Genomic DNA, 25,451 nt, shown 5'->3' with positions numbered 1-25,451 from the left:
GCCATCCAACGAAGTAAATGGTTTCCTGAATTACTGGTTGCCATCTGGGTTGCCGCTCACTGAAGAATCAATTGAAATTTTCATGATAACAAGTGATGGAACAATGGAAGTTATGATGAATTATGCCACGTGACTGACGAATATAGGCCGACAGTTAATGACAAGCTTGTGTTGTTTATTATTCATAAGAATGTGACCAGCAATACGAGCAAATTTCAGCATGGTAGTTATAGTTGCACAGTATTAACTTCTACCAATATCCAGGCCATCATGTAAAGTCAAAACGAGTACAAAATAAGCTGAAAACTTTCCGTGCTGAGTGTGTCAGTGCCCTTAATTGCATTCTTATTATGCCATCATCAGCCAGCAGCCAATGCTACAGACTGAAAATAGTAGGCTACAGTTACGTATGTACAATATTATCTCACCAGGCAAGGATAAACACTCAAGGGTAACAGATCACTTATTAATAAGTTGTGACTTTTTCAACCTCCTCCCTGATGATCACATCAAGGACGATTATGTTTATGGGCAGAGAAAACATACGAAACTTCTCTCATCTTATGCCAGCTGAATAAAGGGGGATGCAGTAGATCTGATGTTAGGTGAAACTCTGCCCAAAAATGTGCTATGGACATTAAAGAACAGTAAATCTTCTTCCTATTGCCATCAAACATGTGTAACCAGCAAGTATAACCAGTGAACAGAAGAGCATAAAAACATACTGTCATAAATCCTGACTTAGGTCAAACCTAAGTTTATATTTATTTTGTAAAATACATCAGGTTTCTTAGTAATAACGTGACTAAAATTTTTTTCAGTACCCTTAGTATAGATATTTTTTAATTTGCATTATTTATAATGAAGAACCTCATTTTACTCTTAATACACTCCTTATTACCAGCTGCGGTAGTGAAGCTGGTATTGTTTTCCGTTTGTGTGTGTGTCTGTCTGTTAGCACGATAACTTCGCAACTGCTCGAGATATCATCACAAAATTTTACAGGTGTGTTGTAGAGATGGACTCTTCTTATGAATACTGTTTTTAGTTTTTCTGCCTTTCTGTGTGTCTGTGTGTCTTTTAGCATGGTAATGTCGCAACTGCTCAGGATACCATCACAAAATTTTACAGGTGTGTAGCAGAAATGAGAATCTCCTACGAGTTCAAAATTAGTGAAAGTAGGTCAAGATCTGTGTGTCTGTTACAAATATAACTTAGCAACCACTCAAGATATCACAAAATTTTACTTGTGTATAATAGGGATGAAAATCTACGAGTTCAAAATTGGTGAAAGGAGGTCCAGGACTTAATATTATTTCAAGCTGCACTAGATATGTATCGGCTATGGGCTAGTGTTATTCCCTCCTTGAGGAGGCCTCTAGTTAATATCTATTTTTGTTTTGTTAACCCTTTGAGATTTTCGGCCCTCCGCCGATTGTGTCGTTCCCAGAATCAGCCGGGCACACATATAACGCACCATCGTGCAGCGATATTTGTACTTAATCGACTTCTGTACACTTAACTATTTATGGTAGACTAATGAATGCGGAGCCATTTTAAAGCTGAATTGTTGCTCTTTATCGTAGTATGGTTGAAAAAGGTAAATACGATAGGTAAAAGACCAATATGACTAGTAGAAGTTAGCTGAAGAAGAAAAATCGCACACCCTTCCATAGGAAAATATTTGTAAAAAATGTATTAGAATTATATGAAATTTTATAGCACTTTGTCAATCTACGGTACATTCCCGTTCTATTGATATAGTTTATGACAATTTATGTTAGTTTTCACACAGAAAAACGAAACCTCTTGCTGTCAGACTGGCAAATATCCATGCTGGTAATATCGATATTATTCATGGTGTAAACATATTTATTATGCATATCTATCTGATGTACTCGTCACTGTAAAAACAAGCAGTTGCAAAAGTATAAACAGGATAATGTATATGGAACAAGGCCTGATAGGTGATGGAAAACATGCAATAATAGAGATATTGTTTTGTATGACTCAAATTCGAGTCATCAGAATCTCAACTGTTGGATTTATGATGACGGAAAATTGCATCGTCGGAATCTCAGAGTGTTAATTGCTTCTAAACACGAAGCAATGATCAGCAAGTCACAGAGAGACTATATTCTTTACAACCTGTAATCCTATCTGTTAAAGTGAAGGGAATATAAGAGATTTAAGTTCCAAAAACGGAAAACGGACCATAACTCAGCCTTCCTGATTTTTTTTTTTTTTTCAAATTTCTAAAAGATGGGTATCAACATCCTACATGGCCCTACTATCATACCAAATATAAGTATATTCCAATATGTGGTTTCTGAGATACAGTGTGGAACGGATGTAATTATAATTCACCGGGTCGGTCAGGATTACTTGATGGTCGTGATCGTCAGCTTTTTACCCTCCCGGAAGGGAGCTGAGAGCTCATATAGTCCGACCTAAGGGCAAGGCTGTGATCTTAACACATACACACACCTTTCCCCTTGCTCAAGGGGGACAGTAACCACCCACTTCGTCAGTGAAACTTTTCGCAACCCGAGCGAGGCGCAAACTCCCGTCCACCAGTTGGCAAGCGAGAACGTTACCACTGCACCAGCGACTAACAGACGTATGTATGGACGGATATGACCTAAACTAAGATTCCACTTTGTGAGAAACAAGGTGGAATAACAAAGAATATCAGTGTCAGCAAACACTACTTAGGATGGCTCCAACGTGCCATTACGTCTGAACAAACAAAATCCTTCATGATTTCCGAACACAGAGGTATTAAACTGTTATAAGCATCTCAACATAATCCTCATACTTTTCTACGCCTAAAATTTCACATAAAATAACCCCAAAATAGTGAAACTGACCACCAGGTGTGTTCAAAGACGAGTTTCGTTCTTTACTGGGTCTGATGCACGATAAATGTTTCTTGAAAATATCTAAGATAATAGGAATACATCAGCTTTTAGTTTTGATCTGATTTAAAACAAACATGGTATATGGGTAAAGTGTGGGAAATGGGTGTAGTGGTTAAATTATGGGAATAATCCATTAAAATGAGAGGTTACAAAGCAAGGTCAAACTTTTGGCCCATCAACTCAACAAGTTTTTATTCAGTTCTTGGTGGAATAGTTTATGGTCAGCCAAAGATGAAATTCTTTAGATCATATTCATAAGACAGTCAACTTCAGCATTTTTTATCCAATACTTTTGGACCATGCTTAGTGGTGGGACTGGGTCATACAAGGATGAACTATTTCAAGTTGGAGAAAGGTCAAGGTCTCAGAATATAGTCAAAACTTCGGTTATATACCGATGGGAAGGCTCGGGTCATAATCTGTGTAAGTGCTCGTTGTTATTATCTCCTGATTTTATTAAGCTCAAGAAAGAATTTTTGACCCAGAGCGGGATAAGTTGAGTCTCCATTAACCAATTCACAACATCACTCTTATGATGATTAGCTTTCTAAAACCTTTGGAACCTTCTTACACAGTTTTTTTTTTTTTTTTTTTTTAAATCAGTGAAACAAGTACAAAAAGATAAAATGTATGAAGACACAGAGCTGGCAGTTCGCCATAAAAATATCAGAACCAAACCTCATCCATACAGTTTTTTTTACTCCAGTATGTGCCATTATGGTGTAACATAATTTCTCCCCAAAACTGTTATGGTAATATTATATCTTAACCAACCATGTTGTCCACAAACGTATGCCATAAAGAAAATATAGTGATGGAAGAAATCCTTTTACTAACTTTCCCATGTTCCAATGATTTTTGGAGTACTGTCGTCTCAATATCTTCATATATTTTATGAAATACACTTTTATATTTATTATATTATAAGCATAATATTCTTTGCAAAATTAAGTCTTAGGCTTTAAAGGTTTTAACTTTTTGCAGAGTGGAGGTCAGAGAAAGGATACTTTTAAACAGTATAATGTGGTCAATTTCCGTATTGGAATTTAGTAATTTTTATTTGTTATTGCATTTGCAAAATACTTGTAGCCGTTTTTCAATCGACTGTTTTCTTCACGGGAAAGAATACCCTGTGAGGGTGGCAGATGGGTAGGGTGGACAGTGGAACGAAGTGGATGTTTCACTGTTGAGTGGGTGGGTTAAAGTGGTGAGTTGGGATGGGGGAGGATCGGTGGGTGAACGGTTGGGCAGGGTGAGTGGGTGAGTGGGCAGTGGGAAATTAGGCTCATGAGTAAGTATGTGGATGAATAGGTTCATGCTGAATGTATCATTGGAGCAATCAGCCCAAGGGGAAACATAGATCCAGTGGGTCACATTTTTACCCAGGGATTTGCTGGAAGCCCTGATAGTTGTTGGACATAAGGGTCAGACATGGACATGACCATGGACTTTGATTATGATTACTGTCTGAATTTTTTGGTGATTATGATTTGATTAGGATTATTTGGCTTTAGTGTTTTGTGATTATGATTTCATTATGATTATCATATTTTATTTTTGATTATGATTAGAGTATTTTGAACCTTAATGATTTATGATTAAATTATGATTATAAAGATGGTAGCTTTGATTACTGATAATTTTGTTTTTGAATGTAATCATGATTACTGACAGAACTTTAAATATAGGCAATGAATTCTTAAAGTATATTTTAGCTGTGACTCATATACGTTCACTGCTGGTATACTAGTCGTCCATAACTATTTGTTCCCATTAAACAGTTAAACCTTTTATCAATTAATGTAAAAAATAAAGCACACAAGTTAAAATAATGTTGTAAGGTTTGTTTTGTTATTAGAACACCAATAGCCTACAGTTCAAAGTCATTTGCCATACAAAATTCAAATACATATCAAACAGCTAGCCTAAATGCACTAACTAAAAAATAAAATTCATATTTATAAACCCAAAATACTTACTTTTGTGGATGAAAAAATCACTATTTGCAATACAATAGTATCATATTGGTTTCCTGTGTAAAGCAAAAATGTACAGATCGTGAAACTTAAAAGTAAATTTGTATTCCTTCTCACTGCAGGTAAACTTTTTAATGTGTTAATTACATAACTGGCAGAAATTAAGGAGGGCAGTTAAGGACTAGCTAAATGAAATAGTTGAATAACCGTTGCAAGGTGACCAAAATGTGGAAATGAAAAAGGTAGTTGTGAGTTTTACATTACCTTTCATAAGTTTTCACGTCTCATCAGTGTGTTTGTTTCATATTTTGATAAACATCAGCTCTTAAAGGGGACATCAGCCAGTCTGCAGTGTTCAGGTCGAAAGACTTTTCATGCAACAGAGAAAGTCTCATGACTAGAGCTGGGGAAGCTGGGATGTACAGGTAGTGGGGGGGCTAGTGTAGCGACGGGGAATCGTCTTGGGTGTGAATTGTCCTGAACGGGAATTGTCCATGTTTTGATGGCAAATTGTCTCACAGCGAATTGTCCTGATGGCGAAATGTCCCGGAACTATCTACTCTCCCAGTGTCAGGAATTGGAGTGATTGGAGTAACCAGAATGCCAGGCCAAGCTTCTAAAGAGGCAGACATGCACAGACAAGCAGCCTTCCAAGCATGTTTGACTGTGTGAGATTGATGTATAAAGGAGAAACTTATGTAATATATAATAATCATACATGAATAGTATGAACACATAATCACAATAATCATATTTTAATAACTGATTATTACAATTTTTTATTATAATTTTATTATGATTACGGCTATTGTATAATTTTGTATTGTAATATGATTATGTTTATATCAGTTTTAAAAAATAATTATGATTCGATTATGATTATATACACACTTCCGTGGATTATTTTTTTTTTTTTACTAATAATCATAATAATGCCTATGTCTGATAAGGATATAGTGGTGTAAAACATAATGTGGAGGTTGTTTCTGATCCACGAAGAAAGGGCAAAATCTTCGTCTATTCAGCAGCCATAACATTCCAGCCTAAAGATTTTTTCTTTCCTCTAGCTTTTTGGGGTTAGTAAGATCATTATAATTTTCAGCAGTTTCATATAACTGGTAAATTCTTTTTAAATTTCATGGATTCCATCTTTTTAATTATAATAATTTATTTCCAGATAACAACGAGGAAGATGTACTTGTATTTCACATGGATGACTGCATTTCTGATGGTTTACAGAGCTTCTTCCACCAAAATCCCACTCTTCTCTGGTAAGTCACTGAAACTTGAATGTGAAACATTACAGTAAAATCAGTTATACAAATTTAGGAAGTATGAATCGCACATATATAAAAAATGTATGGAAAAGCAAATACAATATATCGTTTTACTCACTGCATTTCAGATGGAAATCGGCAGTATCTAGTACCTCAGGTTCTTAATGCAATGTTGCTTCCTTTGGATTCAAAGTGTCCACTCCTCATATTATTTAAGGGCACTGCTTCTTCATCATTATGTAAGGTAAATATTATTAGTCGTTTTGATACAGTAACTGCGTAAGTAGGTGGTGAATTTGGGAATGAGAAAGCTTGGAATCAATGAGTGGCAGGTTAGAGTGGTTATGGCAATGTACTGGGCTGTTCACAACGAGGTGGGAGCGAACGGAGGTTTGAGTGATGAGTTTTCCGTGATAGCTGACGTGCAGCAGGTGTCAGTTATAGGCCCCTATTTATTCATCATGGTGCTTGGAGCTCAGTCACTTGACTTCAGAACAAGATTCCCATGAGAATTGTTGTTTGCTGATAACGTGCATTTGATCGCATATGACAGCGGAGAATGAGAGTGAGGCGGAGGAAAGATTTAGGAAACACAGATATGGAATGAGGTACATGGTTTGAGAGTAAATGCAGAAAATATAAAAGTAATGATATTTAGGACTAGTGATGGTAGTGTCGTTTTAGAGGGGATGAGGCCATGTGGAATCTGCCACTGGGATGTGGGAAGTAAATTCATTTTTTGCTTTGCATGTAACAAGTGGGTGAATAAGGAATATACTGATATCACAGGCTGGCTGCGAAATAATATTGAATTTGTGTGTGTGGTCTTTACGGGGGGATCATGAAGAGAGAGAGAGAGAGAGAGGAAAGGACTGACCTTGTTGGAGTGTTTCTTGAGTGTGTGGAGGAATTTTATCATTTGTGGGGTATGTTTTGTGCTGGAGGTGCGACTAAACATAGTTCTATGGCTAGGTTAAGAAGTGGTTGGAAGAAATTCAGGTAGCTGTTGCCTTTACTAAAACTGAGAGAGCTCTCCTTCAGTGCTAAGGGGTTCTTGTATGCAGCATGTGTTAAGAGCGTAATGCTGTACGGTAATGAGACCTGGAGGGTAAAAGAAAAAGATATCGTAGACTTAAACGCATATATCTGATAGTGGTAAGATGGATGTGTAGTGCATCCTTAAATGTCAGGACTGGAGGGGTTAGGACTGTGGATAAAGAGTCGAGAGGGAGGACGGATTTCAGTTAATTAATATAGTGATGAGAAGGGGTAGAATGAAACAGTTTTGGCGTGTAGGCCTAGGGTTGACGGAGAACGGCAACTGGGTGAAGAGGGTGACAGGTGTGAATGCTGAGGGTGGCGTTGCTAGAGGCAAACCGAAAAAGACGTAGGACAAGGCCATAGAGTGTGGCCACAAGGATTTTAGACAAAATAGGGAAGTTGTTGGAGACGAGTAACTTGGAGAACCACCATTATGTGACAAAGGCCAGTACATGCAAGCATGTTCGACCCATTATAATGAAAAAGAAATGAACTGCAGGAGAACAGAATACAGTTGATTTACATAAATTTAAAAGCTGAGCTTTGCATTCAAGGTGTAACAAAAATAGTTTCGGTGATCATGATGTTAGTTTTCAAAGGCTTATGCAGTGTTTACCTTTGTTTCTGTCTCAAAAATAACTAATTATTAAAGCTGAGATGTAGGATTAAAATTATGATGATGATGATGGTCTTTAGGATGTGTCTGAGCTGCTAGAGCAAAGAAGTGTTGGTGTGTTCGAGGTGGGTGTTGAGAGTCAGGACGCTAACGTGACGCAGGCACAGCTCTCCCGGATGGTCAAGCAGGCTCGCCGGGTAGGTCACTCTCACATTACTGCTGAGGCGGGTATGTCATTTTCATATTACTGCTGAGGAAGGTAGGTCACTCTCACATTACTGCTGAGGAAGGTAGGTCACTCTCACATTACTGCTGAGGCGGGTAGGTCACTCTCACATTACTGCTGAGGCGGGTAGGTCACTCTCACATTACTGCTGAGGAAGGTAGGTCACTCTCACATTACTGCTTAGGCGGGTAGGTCACTCTCACATTACTGCTGAGGCGGGTAGGTCATTTTCATATTACTGCTGAGGAAGATAGGTCACTCTCACATTACTGATGAGGCGGGTAGGTCATTTTCATATTACTGCTGAGGAAGATAGGTCACTCTCACATTACTGCTGAGGCGGATAGGCCACTCTCACATTCTTGCTGAAGCATGTAGATCACCCCATATTACTGTTGTGGCGGGAATGTCATGTTTCCTTCTGCACTGGATGATTACTTTATAGAGCAATAACATTTTGACATCCTGTTAAAATAGTAATTTTACTGAAGCAGTCTCTCATGTTCACCTAAGATTTACTTGCAGTACTTATTATTCATATTTATAGGCTACGGAGATAGGCTTTCGTTGGGGCTTTAGCATTTTTTTCCTTAACCATATTTACAAAATTTAGGCTTGAACCATCCGACATTATGCATATGAACTGCTATTAAAACACATCACATTTTTCTTGCCGCAAAAGTGGCGAAAGTGTCTCTGGTGAGTGTCTTTTGTGCAGTGGCATAAAAAGTATTTGTATTTATAATTCTTGGAAGTATTCCACTGTGTTCAAAAATAGTGAAATATCTACATAGGGGGGGAGGTTGGTTAATAATTATATGTGGGTGAGTTTCATTTTTATATGTCTTAACAGTGAAAAGAATGATGGTTGATTTTGTTACTCTAAACCATGTTCTCTGGCGACATGAACTCTTCCAGCAAGGGAGTTGCATGTTCAAACAAGTTTTGATTTGGCTAAGTTATAAGCATACTTCAGCAAATTACCCATGAAATGTGAGTGGTAGAACAGATGACGGAAACTTGCGATTTGGCATTGTCAAAGATACTTTATATTTCAATTTTAGTTTGAGAATCGTATGGCCTGCCTGCAAAGGCAGGATTCATGGTATAGTTTTCATTGTGTAATACTATGTTTTTTTTTTTTTTTTTTTTTTTAAGAAATTAATAAAAGATACATCACGGTGTATTTAAAGAATCTCTTGTTTCTATTCATCCAAAACATGTATCAAATTTTGAGTGTGTGTGTGTGTGTGTGTGATACACACTCACACTGACTCTCAGAGAGCTTAATGTCAGAAGCTGAAGTTCCTAGCTATGTGATCATTCATGATATACTTTTACTGAGATGAAGCTGAAGTGCCTTCATTTGATTGGGACCCTTAAGTGTAATTCAAAATGGCTGACTGTATCTGTGAAGATGATTACAGATGCTAATTAAACATGATTTACGGAAATGATTGGAATATATCTGTGGTACTGTAGATTTAGAATTTTGATTTTGTAATAATGTTACCTACTTTTGCATAAACCAACCTTTTTTTTTTTACTTATATTACATATTTTATCCCACTTCTAAATGTGGTGGGCATGGACGTCATTAACAAAGTTAGTTTGCACTTCTCTAACAAAGTAATGTCGTCAGCTGCGGCAGATATCATGGTGCGTGACGGTGGTATTGGTCAGTGACGATCCAACCTTCCTCGCTACCTTTGCCGACTCATCCCTCAAGGGTCGCCTCCTGCAGTGGTCCACAAGGCTCATCATCGTCACTCGCCTAACACTGCAGCAGCTGAGGCCACTCATGTCCACCAAATACACCTTTGCAAATATGAGTGTAGCTGTGGTGGCTCCATCTGAATCGAGCATTAATTCCGGGTATGGTCAATATTTTCCAGTTATAACGTATTACTGATTAAGTAAGTGTTTCCAAAGTACTTAAATGACTAAGAGCCCTGATGCAGCAACAATTTTAAGATTGCACACGGTGTTATTTGGATGAATCTCGCTAAGGCCGGTGTAGTAATCACTCACAGGAAGTAGTCACTAGATGTGTGTTCACAATGAGGCTGGAACTGATATTTTGTCTACACAGATTGTTTGATCATGTTGACTGGGATAGAAACTGGAAAAAGAATATAAACTTTCACTGATTTACATTTTGAACATTCTCAACTGCTACCTCTATTATGTTGGATACTGAGAAACAGTGGTCCCAGAACTTATTCCAATGAAAAAAGTCTTTGGCTTTTTTTTTTTTTTTTTTTTTTTTTTGCTTCCTTCGCATTCAGACATTATATGCCTGAATATGTCCAGTTCTTTTTTCAGAGTGAAAGCTGAGGCAGGTACAAGGTGCTTTAAGCCTCGACAATGCGAACTGCGACTCGCAAATAACGCTACTACTTCACAAACAATAATAAATATCACGTTGTCAGTTGCTGTCATTATCATGGTGTTTTTGTAATGTCATCTCGTCAGTGCTGTCATGTCTTCGCCATCTCATCTGATGTTATTTCATGTCAATGCTGCCATTTCATACTCGTATCACGCCACACCATATCGTCATTGCTTTCATGTTATAGCATGCATGCCATATCAGTACTCATAATTTTTTATTTTTGTATGCTAGGAAGATTGAACCAAAGGCCACGAGCCCGCAATATTGTTTCTTCCAAGAGAAAAACAAAATCCAAGAGAGAACAAATTCAAGATCTGATCATTTCGAGATGCCTGACCACACTGCGTTTGAAGGACTGGAGATCATAGCTAGCAGGAAGTTGAGATAGAGGGAGACAGTTCCAGAGTTGACCTGTTTCATAAATGAAGGACTAGGAGTAACTGTTAGAGAGTTGGACAGAAAAGGGATGAGAGTTTGCTGCTAGACGGGTGCACCCGTCGTAGAGGTGAACGGTTAACTCTTGCGTTAAAGAATTGCACAGAAAAGGGATGCGAGCTTTCTGCTAGACGGGTGCTACGCACCCATCGAAGAGGTGGAGGGGTGCAAGCAGATAGTTCAGAGAAGCAGTGACCATTGAAGTAGCGATAGAAAAGAGATCAAGATGCAACAGTGTGGCAGAGAGACAGACGTTGAAGGGAGCCAGTAAGAGGAGGAGAGTTAATGAGACAAAAATCCTTTGACTTCACCCTATTGAGAAGAGCTGTTTGTGAGGAGCCTCCCCACACATGAGAGTTGTACTCTACACAGGGGTGGATAAAACCATTGTATAAAGTCAACAACTGTGCAGGGGTAAAGAAGGAATAACGTCGGCCAAGCACACCCAATCTTTTGGAGGCAGATTTTACAAGAGATGTAATATGATCTTTCCAAGACAAGTCCCAAGTGAATGAAACCACTAGCAATTTCAAGGATGATGCAGGATTAAGCTGAATAATATTAAACATTAGAGGGAACTCCTATGGAAGATTTGGTCAGGTTGATAGGTGTAAGAACTGAATCTTTGATGCATTAAAAACAAAAAGATTATTTTTACCTCAGTCAGAGATACGAGCCAAGTCAGACATTAGGTGTGCCATAGCCTCATCCCTTGTTTGTTGAAGTAACTGCGGAGATGGATGTTGCAAGAACCGAATGGAAAGGTGAAGGGTGGAGTCATCAGCATTCGAGTGGATAAGGTTAGATGTACAGCTTAGGTCATTGATGAATAAGAGGAAGATAGTTGGTGATAGGACAGAGCCCCAAGGAGCACCACCGTTGATAGATCTTGAAGAAGAACGATGGCAGTCTACAACGGCGAGTATAGAACGACCAGAAAAGAAGCTGTAGATGAAGGCACAGATAGAAGAATAGAAACCGTAAGAGGGCACTATGGAAATTAAAGATTTATGCTATACTCGATCGAAAGCCTTTGAGATGTCAAGTGCAATGGCAAATCCTTCGCCAAAGTCCCGAAAGGAGGATGACCAGGAGTCTGAAAGGTAGGTGAGAAGATCGCCAATGCAGCGGCCCTGACAGAACCCATATTGACAATCAGAAAGAAGGTTGTGATAGGAAAGATGCTTTAAATTGTTTCTGTTAAGAAATGACTCGAAAACTTTTGAGATACAGGATGTTAAAGCAATTGGATGATTGTTAGAGGGTTGGGAATAGTCACCCTTCTTTGGGACTGGCTGATTGAGAGCAAACTTCCAGCAAGAAGAAAAGGTACAAGTTGAGAGACAAAGGAGAATGAGTTTACCTAAGTAGGGTGTAAGCACAGAAGCACAGTTCTTGAGGACAACAGGAGGGACTCCATCAGGTGCATATGTCTTGTTAGTATTGAGGCCTGTGATGGAAGAAAATACATCAGCTGAAGAGATTTTAATGTCAGCCATAAGGAAGTCTGAAGGGGGAAGTGATGGAGGAGCAAGACCGGAATTATCTAATGTGGAATTGGAGGAGAAAGTCTGAGCAAAGAGATCTGCTTTATTAGTAGAAGAAATAGCTACAGAACTATCAGAGTAGAAAAGAGGAGGGAAGGATGATGAGGTAAAGTTGTTAGAAAGGTTTTTGACAAGGTGCCAGAAGGAGCGGGAAGAATTCGAGTTGGAGAGGTGAGAACACATTGTACGGATGAAGTTATTTTCAGCAGAACAAAGAACAGATATTGCATGATTCCGGGTAGAAACATGAAAAAGATGTGATTCAGGAATGGGTTGGCTCTGATACCTTTCATAGGCCCTCTCCTTGTTGCGGACAGCATCAGAACAAGCCTGATTAAACGAAGGGTTTCTTGCATTAGTCAAAGGATATGAGAAGGGAATGAATGCTTCCTTGCATGAGAAAATAACCTCCGTAATGCGTAAGGCACACTCAGGTGGCTCCCGGCCATGGAAGCAATAATCACTCCACGGAAAATCAAGGAAGTATTGTCTGAGGGCCACCCAATCTGTAGCCCCAAAATGCCACAGTCAACTTTTTTTTCAGAGGGTCTACAGGCCATACCGTAGCGAGAGGGCAGGTTAAGGTAATTAGGTTGTGATCGGAGGAGCCCAACAAAGAGGAAAGATTAACAGTATAAGCAGAAGGTTTAGTTGTAAGAAAAAGGTCACGTATTTTGGAGCTCTCTCCAAGGCGGTCAGGGATACGGGTAGGGTGCTGTACAAGCCGCTCTTGGTCATTAAGGATAGGGAAGATGTAGGCTTGTTCACCAGGTTGATCAGTGAAAGGAGAGGAGAGCCAAATGTGGTGGTGAACATTGAAATCTCCTAGAATGGAGATTTCAGAGAAAGGAGAAATGGATGGAAAGTGTTCCATTGTAGAAGTAAGAATTTTCCATAGTCGGTGGAATTAGGAGATAAGTAAACAGCACAGATATATTCAGTCAGAAAATGACAAGAAAGCCTAAGTCAGAGTGTAGAGAACTCAGAAGAATCAAATTCAGGAACGCGAGAGGAAAATAAGTCGTTGCATATATATATATATATATATATATATATATATATATATATATACACACACACACACACACAACAGCCACCTTTGGCTTTGAAATGAGTATAGAGAAAGTAGGAGGATACAGAAGAGGGTTTGCTGTCAGTTGCCTCAGACAGCTGAGTCTCAGGAAAAGAAGGTGAGGTTTAGAGGAGAGGTAGTGCTCTTCAGAGCGAAAGTTAGAGGAAAGGCCACGAATGTTGCAGAAATTAAGAAGTGAGTCAGACAGTGGTTCCAGGCAGCTCGAGTCATCATCAGGAGAGGGGCGGATGGTGGGGGCATTTATGGTCTCCCTCTCTGGGGACTCTGATGCTGCGTTTAGAGATGCCATGCCATAATTGATATTATGTCATGTCACTTCATCTCTCTGCTTTCATGTTGTCTCATGCGTCATTTCAATATTCTTATGTAATTCAGGTGTTGACAATGTGATGTCCGTTAGCCCTTATATTACCATTCGATGCAGGCTCTGTCCTACCGCAAACGAGTATTTGGGAGGCAGGCTTCGGTGCACAGGACCACACGCTGAAAGACCCCTCCTATCACTGCGCTATTGCCACACACTTGATAGTTAATAAATAATTTTGCCACACGCCCTTATTAATTTTGTTTTGATATTTTTTTTTTTTTTCACCGTAATCCTGAATAAATGTACTTGCTTATGGAGTTCTAAAAAAGATCAGCGGAATGTAAATTATGCTTAAAATTAATTTTATTACTTAATTTTTTCAGTGTTCTTTTTTCATAGAAATATCATTTTTATTGTAAATGTTACTGAGAAAAAAGTTATATGGAATTTAGTTGGCTACATTTGGTTGAAGAATTACTGTAGGTCAACTAGGGCTGATTTAATGGAACACAAAAGGAAATTACCTTGTGCATTCGAGCAATGCTCACAGCACACTGACTGGGGCAGTGGGGCGATCCTGGGTGCGGATTGGGTTAAGCGCAACAGAAGCATACACGCAGAGAAGTAGTATTTTGTTCTCACCCAGAAATGGGTGCAAAATCATTCCATAACCAAAAAAACCAGGGCCATTTTGTGTGATGCAACTGGCGTTGAATGGTAACGGGCAATTGAAATATGTGCAGATCCAGCCTGCGTCACATAGTAACGAATGCATGAAATCTGAACCACATCCATAAACACCAAAGGGTTAGTGATGTACAGTAAAATTTTATGCCATGTAAATGTTGTCATGTTACTGCTGCTATCTATTACTGTATCATCTAAAGTCATATCAGTCATGTCAGTAATGTCAGCCATTCATTCAGTTAGTTGGCAACGTCTCTGAACTGACCGCTTGCATCCCTCCACCCCTATGGTGTGTACGTAGCACTAATCTGGCAATAAAGTCTCATCCCTTTTCTGCCCAACACTAATTCAGGAGTTAACCGTTAGTCCCAGTCCTTCATGTATGCAACAGATCAACTCTGGAACTGTGTTCCTCTGTCTGTATTTCATACTGCCTATGACCTCCAGTCTTTCAAATGCAGTGTCCAGGCATCTCAAAATGAACAAACCTTGAATTTGGCTCTATAATCTTGTTTTTGTTTTTCCTTCGAGGGAACAGTCTTGCTGGCTCCTGGCTTTTGGTTAATTCTTCCTTGCATTAAAAAAAAAAAAGAAAAAAAAAGGCAGACCAAGATATTTTCCACAAAGTATCCTCTGTAATTAAGACTTGTCTTACCTACAGTAAAGACAGCAGCAGATGCCATGAGGTGCTTAGCCAAGTTGATCATATCCGTAAATAAGGTCTCTCAGCCTGTAAGCAGTTATTTGTCTACTGTCCTGGGGTACAAGACAACTACATCACGTAGGTTATCATAGTTACTTCCCCTAGGTGATACTTTACTCATTATACCTACGAACCCACCAAGGACTGATGGGCACTTTAGTTGTGTGGTGTCAGCTGTCTGCAGTAGGATTTGTACCCTAGTGCTAATGAGTTGGCAATTCGTACATACCAACGCAAACCACTTGGCTATGATGTGATAAAGCTGAGGATGCCCTACGGCCAGGCATGCAGTAGATGTGCATAGCCTTTATGGGTAGCCATACAGCAACCTTAAATTCTTCACATAAGGCTGGCCTTTCAGCTACTTTCAGACCAAGTTGAGTGTTTCCCAGCACAGATACGTTATTCCATTAGTGAAGCAAGGCTGAAAGTCACCTAATTATGCCATTTTTTAATGATGATTAGTTGTTTAACCTGCCCCATGCCAGTGTCATTTTAAAACGGCATTACGCAACTGTGCGCTCAGTGCCAGTGCCATTTTAAAACGTCATTTTTTTCCAATAATCATGGAGAGCGCAATTTTCAAACTAGGCTCACAAAAATTGGTTTGGATGAACGTCAACTCTTCCACCACCTTGCCTCAGGCGCTCAGGCCTATACACTCACGTGCTGAGTCATTACCCTCGCTCAGCCTCACTCTGCTTGTACCACTCATGCTGTTCAGTCATGTCTTCCCCCGGTCTCTCAGACGATGAGATTCAGGAGCTCCTGAAAGTGCCCTACACTGGCGAAAGCAACATTGATGACGACATGCAAGATAAGGATTATGTGCAACCGGAAGAGGAAAGTACTAGTGAGGAGGAAATACCCACACCAAGGAAATCCAGGTATATGGGGTATGTTAGTACCCGAGTGATGATGCCATCAGCACATTGTCGCCTAGCCCTATGTGATGAGGAGGAGGATTCAGAGGAGGAAGGTGAGGCTTCTAGTATTCCTTGGTGGCTTGGGAAGCCGAGGATTTCCCCACGTGGGGTTGGAAGTGTTAGGAGGAAGAGTGGGAGATTCGGGAATATTCCACCGGCTGGTGACGTGGGTGAGTCATCTCGCCCATGCTATCCCTCATACCCACGTGACCTAGCCCGCCCTAGCACCTTAGGACAAAGTGTTCCCCCATTCCCTACACCTAGCACATCCACAGAAAGTGTTCCCCCAATTCCCCACACCCAGCACATCTCGTGAAAGTGTTCCTCCTTTTGCTACATTTCCCAGCACATTGAGGGAAAGTGTTTTCCTATCCCCCACACTTCCCAGCACCTCCAGTGAGACTTTTCCCTCCTTCCACACACTTCCCTCGCTTCCCCACTGCCATTAGATGAGGGAGGTGATGCTGGTGATGAGGAACCGACGTGGGAGTGGGAGGGTGGAGTGACTTTGTTCCAGAAATACACCCGTTCACATATGAGCATGTTGCTGGGTGTACTGTACCTGAACTAACCCCCACTTCAAGGAGGCTGGATTTCTTTGGAAATTTCTTTACTGTGGACTTTGTATTGAGAACTGTAGCCCTTACTAACGCCTTTGCTGCTTGAGCGCGCAGGGGCAACACAGACGCCACATAACCGATTGTTTGAGGTAGACATGAGCCTAAAAGAGATGTATGTGTTCCTAGGCCTTGTACTTTTGATGAGGATTTTGAAAAAGAACCAGCTCCCCTCCTACTGGACCGTAGATCCACTAATGGAGACACCTATCTTTGGGAAAGTAATGGGGAGAAATCGGTTCCAATACATCCTGAGCTGAATGAGTTTCTTTGACCAACTTGACCCTGCAAACGCAAACAACATGGACAGGATGAGGAGGATACGTGTGGTTTTCGATCACCTACGTGAGAAATTTCGTACCTCCTCTTCACCCTACAAAGACTTTGTCATAGAAGAGAGTCTTGTACTATGGAGAGGTAATATTGCCTTCAGGCAATATACCCCTAGCAAAAGACAAAGGTTTGGTTTCAAAATCTTTGTGATGTGCGACTGTAAGACTGGGTATGTGCAGGACATAGTCCTGTACACTGGTGTTCAGATGGACATCATCGAAGATCGAACCTTGGGACTGTCTGGGGCTGTGGTGAAGACGATGATCAATGAGTACCTTCATCATGGGCACGTCCTGTACCTGGACAACTGGTACACAAGACCCCTTGTGGCCAGGTACCTTCACCTGCAGGAGACAGGTCTGTGCATCACTGTGAAAAAGAGCCGCAAGCTCATGGTGAAGGTGGGAAGGAAGCTGCAAAGGATCGAAGTTGTATTTTACAAGGCCAACAACATCCTTGAAACAGCCTGGTATCACAACAGAGAAGTCTTCCTCCTCTCCTCTGTACACAGGCCACTGGTACACCGTACCGATAGCATTGACTACAGGACAGAAGGGCGGCACCATGTCTGGAAACCAGAACCTGTTCTGGCCTACAATATGAATATGCGACAGGTAGATCAGTCGGACGCAATGGTTTCCAGCGTGGATTGTGCCTGGCCTACGATGAAGTGGTACAAGAAACTATTTTTCCACCTCCTCGACATCACAGTCCTAAATGCTCACCTGCTCCACTTTCAGGTAACCAGCGTAAAGGAGACCTTTGAGAGCTACATTCGTGAGCTGGTGCGGGAAATACTGGGGAAATACTCAGAGGAAAGAACTGTCGCTCAATACCGCCACACTGCTGCAACACCTATCCGCCTCACCGGTCGCCACTTCCCCACGATCATCCCTCCCAAAGAGACTCATGTCATGTGTGCGCAAATAGCACCGCAAGGCTGCATACTCAGCGGAAGGACTAGGTATATGTGTTCAAAATGCAACCTACTATTGAGAAAGTGAAAGACTCTTGTAAATATTTTTCCATAAGTGTAGGGACTGTATGTCGTGAAGTAATGTTGATGTCGTAAGTGTAAGATGATGTATTCACAGTGAGGTGCTCAGAAATACTCTTACATTGCCTTTGTATACTGAAGGCATGTTGTAAATAATTTACCTTAAGTGTAAGTGCATTACAAAGTGAAGTAAAGTTGTAGTTAAATTACTGTAAATGTAAGATGAAGGATGCACAGTGGGAGAGATACATGACAGGTGACAGGTGTTGCAGTACTAAGTGATTTATATGGGAAAAATAGATATTTTCTGTATGAAATCAAGTGAAAAAGAATTTTATGCATATGAAGTGAACTGAAAAGTGTAAAAAAACATTCCAAGACCTTCCTAGAGTAACGCTGGCCAGAATACCTGAGTTTACCTTCATAGAAAATGAGGTTTTCTCTCACCTTTGCTGCAGGCCTTCTGGGGAACCACACCTGACGGTCAGACCGGGGGCTTCCAGAAAACGCACTTGAAGCCTCCGGTGAGCCTTTTAATGGTCATATTCATTTTTTTTCACATCAGAATATATCATTTTATCAAAAAAAAAAAAAAAAAAAAAAAAAAAAAAAAAAAAAAAAAGGGCCGGCACTGGCGTGCCATTATATGTTTGGGGTGTCCAGCATGCAGCGGGTTAAGAAAGGTTGCTGATTCCTTGAAAGCAGTGATAAGAAGTGGGGAAGTGACCATTCAAGTGAAAAAGTTACTACATGATAGTATTGTGATACCAGTGCTAACGTATGGAAGTGAAGCTTGGACCTTGTTGGAAGGACAGAAGTCAAGAGTGAGAGGAATGGAAATGAGTTATTTGAAAGTGCTTGTGGAATCACATGGAGAGAGACTGACAAATGAGGAAGTGAGGGAGCATTGTGGTGTGGATGTGATAGGAAGCGTTAGGAGAAACACAGTGAGATGGTTTGGCAATGTGGAGAGGATAGAGAGTGAGAGACTGATGAGGAGAGTGTATGTGAGTGAGGTGGAGGGGGGATAGGGAGGGGGAGGCCGAGGATGAGATGGAAGGATGGAGTGGAGAGGTATATGAGAGAGGGGGTGTGAGCTGGGAACCGTGCAATGAAATGGTGCTGACAGGGTGACATGGAGGTGATTTGTTTGTGGCCATCCCTTATGGGATTAAGGCATCTGGCAATAGACAGATAGATAGTAGTTTAATTTTGGAGTAGATATTAGTTTGATACCTTGCCTTTCAACGTACCACTTACATTTGCGGTACAATATGATGATCTGAATATTTTAAGTTCACACAACATTGTCCACATACAAGCAATTAACCTCAAAATATATTATAGTACTTAAATATTGTTCTGATTAATTCTTTGCAGCTAAACTTTACTAATACCATTAAGCTAACAAGTCACCACTATCACCGTCGCTGGTCCCGCAGCTCACCAGGGCCATGGGGGCACTGCAATGATGACTGCTTCACCAGCTGTCTGCATCACTGATGGTAGAAGTCAAGTGCCTGGGTTGCAGCAAAGCTCATCTGGATCATCTCAGCCGTTTTCTACACACCACTGTCTCTTTCTACCCTGTCTTCTCATAACCTTGTACTGTTCCATGGAGTATGATCTTTGAGAGTCCGCATGATCTGTTCAGATGCCCATACCACTTCAACTTTCATTTACATAACGTGGTCAACCGGTCTTGATAATGTTTCTCATGTTGCAAGATGGTTCTGTGGACGTTGTCCCTTCTGACATGCCCCATATAGATGCTAAGAACTCTGAAACATCTCATCTCCATTGCTTGGATCTTCCATTGCAGTTCTGCTGTCAGTGTCTATTGTTTGCATGCATACAAGAATGTGGATAGGGCAAGTGCATGCAAAATATTTAGGTTGGATTGGAGAGAGATATTGCTATCTTTCCAGACAGGTCACAGTTTGGCAAGTGCTGCTGATGATTGTGCATTTCGTGCAAGGACTTCAATCTTCGATTCATCTTGAGTGATGGTGGTGCCAAGGTGTTTGAACTTGTTCACAATATCTAGTTCTTTTCCACTGACTGTGAACTTTGTCTCACTTGGCCTTGTGCTGTTCGTCATCATCTTTGTTTTTTTTGTGGTGATTGCCATGCCTTATCTAGCACATGTTTCATCTACGTGAAACACCAGCTTGGAATTTTTCTTTTCGTTTCCATCCAGCCCGTTGATGTTATTGGCGAGCCTGAGGTTCTGATGGTCTATCCTCCAGTACTGATTATTCCAGGATGGTCTTCCAGGACATGTAATTTTTCTTTCAAGAAAACTTTGAACAGTGTGGATGATAAGAAACAGCCTTGGCAGACTCTGACTGATGTATGGAACCAGTTTCCTGCTGTGCCTTGAACAAGTACCACAGTGATTGCCTTGGTATGCAGCTGCTTGATTGTTTGCATCTGCTTCTGGCCCATGTTGTATTTCTTCATTGTTCCCCACAGCACAACGAACCACATCCTGCTGAACGATTTATTGAAGTCTGTGAACACATTGTAGATGTCCTGTTGATGTTGACTCATTCTCACACAGAACTCATAAACTGAAAATCTGTTCTGTCATACTCTACCCTCTACAGAATCAAGCCTGTTGTTCAGCAATTACTTCTTCCACCTGAAGTTTCAGTATATTTAACCCATACAATCCCGCTGTCGGCATGGTGCCGACAGTATAAAACGTCTCGAGTAATCCCAGCGACGTGATGGTGCCAACAGCAAAATTTGAGCACTGTAGCGTGTCTCTAACTGCTTCAGTCTAGCTAATTTTTTGCTAGGGAGCAGCTTAATGTATTGGCAACATTGTGCACAAGCACTTGTAGCACTGAGTTTGGTTCTGCATGGCTTGTTAACATCAGTGTGCCACTGTCCATCACAGGGTTAGAATATCGTGGAAGTCACACCATCTTTCTGCCTCATTGGGCTGGAGGAGGCGGTTGAAACTGTCATATGGACCCTCTGTCCCTTCAGTTAGTGATTCTATAGAAGAGTAAGACCTGGACGACTCTTCTGGGGAGCAATATGAGCTAGTGGAGAACGATACTGAGAAGGGGATTCCCCCATTCCCCTCCCCCATTCTCTCTCATCCCGCCCAGCCGGGTAGAAAACGTAGCTCACTGTTTGGGAAACTGAGCTAGAAACACGATGGACGACTATCCTGCATTTATTTCTCCTATAAGGAGTACTTTTTTTTGCTTTTCCTTGATTTATATATCCTTTTGGATTGTTTTATGCAATAACATTTTTTCCCGTTTTTGGTCCGGGATTGGGTGGGTATAAAATTGCAAAAATGCCTGGGATGGTACGAGTTAAGATAACTTTCCGCAGTTCTGTAATTCTGTCACGTGATACCTAAGAGGTAAAGGAATGGAGTGCTGAGTAAATAAATTCCAGTCTCATTAATTTTTGTAATAAAAGTAATTTATACAGTATTTCCCGTATATGACACATAGAAGAAACCTATAACGATAAACGGGATTAATCATCATTAAATGAATTTTTGGTATTTGACTGATGTAGAGTTTCTGTACAGAATGCTTCGAAAATGGGATAGAAGTATTTCTGGAATTTGTGCAAGATGACGGTGGTTTAACGGACCATGGACCTAATCATCCTGGAATGTATTCATAAATGATTATCTTATTAACTACTTCATGCAGAGAACGACTTTTCAATTTGTTTCTAGTTCACTCAGACAATTTTTTTTTTTACTTGAGAAATTTGTCCTAAGTAGAAAGGATTCTGCCTAAACCATCCCATCAGACAAGTTTCTGAAGAACTGACTTAAACGGTTGGAAGATATTTAAAACAAAGACACCATGAAGAAAAGAAGATAACATTTTCCCTGATTACCTGTCCATGCCCGGGAGAGGCTTGGAGACGGGTATTGTTTTTACTCGGTTTGTCTGTTTCTTTGTCTGTCTATCTGTCTCTCTGTTAAGAACTTTATGCGAGAACTATTGGTGCGATTCTGATAAAATTGCAGGGACGATGGGCTATGACCTTCTGATCACCTGATTAAATTTCCGACTAAAAAATTGAACCAAAGCCCTGACTGTTGGGTAAAAAAAAAAAAAAAAAAGACTGGTAAAGATCGATCATTCACCATAACTACTTTCGAATTCGTCATACCGAGATGAAACCCAAACCTAAAGGTGCATCTCTCAGATCTGCATCCTATAACGTCTCATTACATCAGGAGGGTCACCCCACAGTTAGCCGAAAAGGGGAAGGTCAATGTCAGTGTTAGGACTCCATATTATAATTAAAAATCATAATAGATAAATAGATAAATAGATAGATAGAGAGACAGGTAGAAGCAGGAAGTCAGATGATGAGAAGGTATTGTGTCTGCGAGAATCGAGCAATGTTAAACATGCTTACGCGCTCTTAACTCAAGGAATGCTTTATAGGCACAAGACAGCGCCTCGTGACCATACACACACATACACACATACTCACACACAGGCTTCTAGAACTTTCCAACAACAGTGTAACACACGTGACACGACCCCTGCTACACCAGAATTTAGGAAGCAGAGGGCAGAAGGAGACAGGCCATAGAATCGACAGGTAGTAGGGAGAACGAGCTTAGCAACATGGAAAAGAGAGAGAGAGAGAGAGACAGGAGGTAGCTCGCGGGACTCTGCTTAACTTCACTCGTGTGTGAGAGACTTTGTTAATATTTCCAAGACAAAAATAGTCCCATACTATTCTTTACCTCTCCTGTCATTGCAAGACAAAAGGGAACCAAGATTATCTACTTACAAGCTACTCACTTATAACATCCGCTCGTCCACAAGTTCAATATATATATAACTGATCTACAAAACTTCTCTACAAGTTTATACAAAGTTCTTTATGATATTTGGTGGCCAGCGAACGTATACGAACCTCGTCTACGAATCAACAGTGAATTCCTACAAAATATCAAGATTGAAAACAAAAAAATACCTCTCACAACCAACAACTCACAACGAACTCCTGACAGTATTCTCTCCAACCCCCCCTCCGTCTCCACGATCATCATGCTGATGTAGAGGTGAAGAGGTCACAGAACGCCTTGCCAGTAGTTTAACAAAGTACTGATACAAGCAATCTTGCAATTTCTACGATGAACCAACGAACTACAACCATCTACCATCAACTACAAGTAACAACTCCACGAGTCGTCTGTATAATCTTCTACACGCTCCTACAAGTAGCGGCAGTCTTCATCCCACAACGAGTAAATCACAAGATAAAAAAGACTGAGAATACATCAAGAAAGAAAAAACAAAACAAACAAACGAAGAGTGAGATACGACTCACAACTCACAACCATCTGACCTCACCCTCCTTTCTCTCCTACAGTCCCCCAACCTCCACCGCTGACGCAGGAGTCAAGAAGTCAAGACGACGAAGCAAATACCAAGTCCATATTCACAACTCATCTTACTCATCTTCACTGAAGTTACTCATCGCTACTCATTCACTCACCACAGCTACCAGTGTGGGAAGTCAACGTCATCATGCGTGCTTGCTGAGACGACAACACGTCAATTAACCCGTGAAGAACAACGCCATCACCACGTGCAACACCACTCACACCATTTCCACCACGGTAAAAATTAGTGAGTTACTTCATTTATACAATACACAGTGAGAGACAGAAAACTTCTGCACAAACATATAAAACGTCCTATATAGTTAAAACTTAAATACATATACCTACTTCAGTTATCTTCATAATTCAGTCATTAAATACTTGTACCAACAATAAATATTCTACACTGTATATATTCATTCATTTATTATAGCATTTATTTACTACCAACGAGTGTTACCATTTATACCTACATAAAATACGTGTTTCATACATACAGCTATACATTATTATATCTACAAAGTGATAAAGAAAATATACCATCACAGTTACTCAGTGAGCGACGTTAAAAGGGCTGTAGTTGAACATTTATTAATTAAAGCTACCTAGTGGAAACAGATAAATTAAGCTACAAGGAAAACCAGAAAAGAAAAAGAAAAAAAAAATGTCCAATACAAATGACGTTAGCAAGAATGAACATCTTCAACACAATCGTGAAGACAATGATTTCCACACAGTGCTGACACATATATTGCCCACGATAGGTACAAGTGAAGAACAAGTCAGTGTATATAGTTAATACTGTATATAATGTATAAATATTTTTTATATAAAATAACAAAATATGGGGCTATATAATATCATTTTCAGTAATATCTGTGCAATATAAACTAAACCTTAAAAAAGGATCCTAAGGAAATTAGCCAGCAATTATGCAACCTCGAGCAACACCGAAAAAACGTAGACAAACGAAGAAGAACAAACTATAGAAAATCAGTACATAAAAAAAAAAGGAGAAAGAAAGAAAGAAAAAGAAATAGAGTAAGATCACATAACAAACAAATGAAAATAAGTGTAAGTGTTACTACAAATGCCAAAATACCACATAAACTCCTTCTATAAGTGAAACAAATAACAAATTGTTATCTCCACAAGCAAGTAGCATGGCACATCATCACATAAACTCCTTCTATAAGTGAAATAAAAAGCAAAACAGAAGACTTCCACGAGCCAGTGCGGCATGTCAAGATCATTTCACTACACAATGACCTCAGCATGACCGGATTCAATGTTTAGACTGCAATTATTATGGTTATGTAACTACAAACAATATGTAACAGTTATGTAACAGTTGTACTTAACAAGATGTAACTTTTATGTAACTTTAACTACAATTATGTAACTACAAACAATATGTAATAAATTATGTAACAAAGCATTAACATGATGTAACTTTTATGTAACTTTAACTACAATTATGTAACTACAAACAAATGTAACAATTATGTAACAGTTGGATTAACAAGATGTAACTTTTATGTAACTTTAACTATAATTATGAATCTATAAATATCAATATATAAAATAATTATGTAATAGTTGCTATTAATAAGATGTAACTTTTATGTAACCTTAACTACAATTCTAAGGCCAACACAATTATGTAACAGTTGCATTAACAAAATGTAACTACAATTATAAGGCCAACACAATTATACATTGCCACATTATTATGTAACAATTCATAAAATATTACAATTATGTATTACTACAATGTTACTACAATGTAACAATTACAATACAATTATGTAACAATTCACAATGTTACAATTATATATTACCACAATTCTGTATTACCAGAATCATCTTACAAGTTAGGTGAAATATTCGACATTACTAAAGGGATAACTCAATATGTAATGTAATAACCTAGCAGTATTGATTATTGCACAATTATATGCG

The 25,451-nt window shown here is 39.8% G+C and overlaps 2 protein-coding genes across 2 annotated transcripts in view; both read left to right on the top strand.

Annotated features, from left to right (window-relative positions):
* The window catches only part of LOC145397117 (uncharacterized), a 33,124-nt gene extending 26,952 nt beyond the window's left edge, over positions 1–6,172 (top strand). Inside the window, exon 3 of the mRNA XM_080270318.1 lies at positions 6,075–6,172. Coding sequence (XP_080126444.1) covers positions 6,075–6,172 — 98 coding nt within the window. The remainder of the gene's footprint in view (positions 1–6,074) is intronic.
* A 144-nt stretch (positions 6,173–6,316) lies between these two features.
* Positions 6,317–25,451, top strand: part of LOC145397116 (uncharacterized) — a 289,376-nt gene continuing 270,241 nt past the window's right edge. Inside the window, exon 1 of the mRNA XM_080270317.1 lies at positions 6,317–6,418. Coding sequence (XP_080126443.1) covers positions 6,344–6,418 — 75 coding nt within the window. The 5' untranslated portion in view covers positions 6,317–6,343. The remainder of the gene's footprint in view (positions 6,419–25,451) is intronic.

This window comes from Coenobita brevimanus, chromosome 40 (assembly GCF_032717465.1).
Source record: "Coenobita brevimanus isolate Jiangsu-jjx chromosome 40, ASM3271746v2, whole genome shotgun sequence".
Lineage (NCBI taxonomy): Eukaryota > Metazoa > Arthropoda > Malacostraca > Decapoda > Coenobitidae > Coenobita > Coenobita brevimanus.
This window is presented reverse-complemented; position numbering and strand designations above follow the sequence as displayed.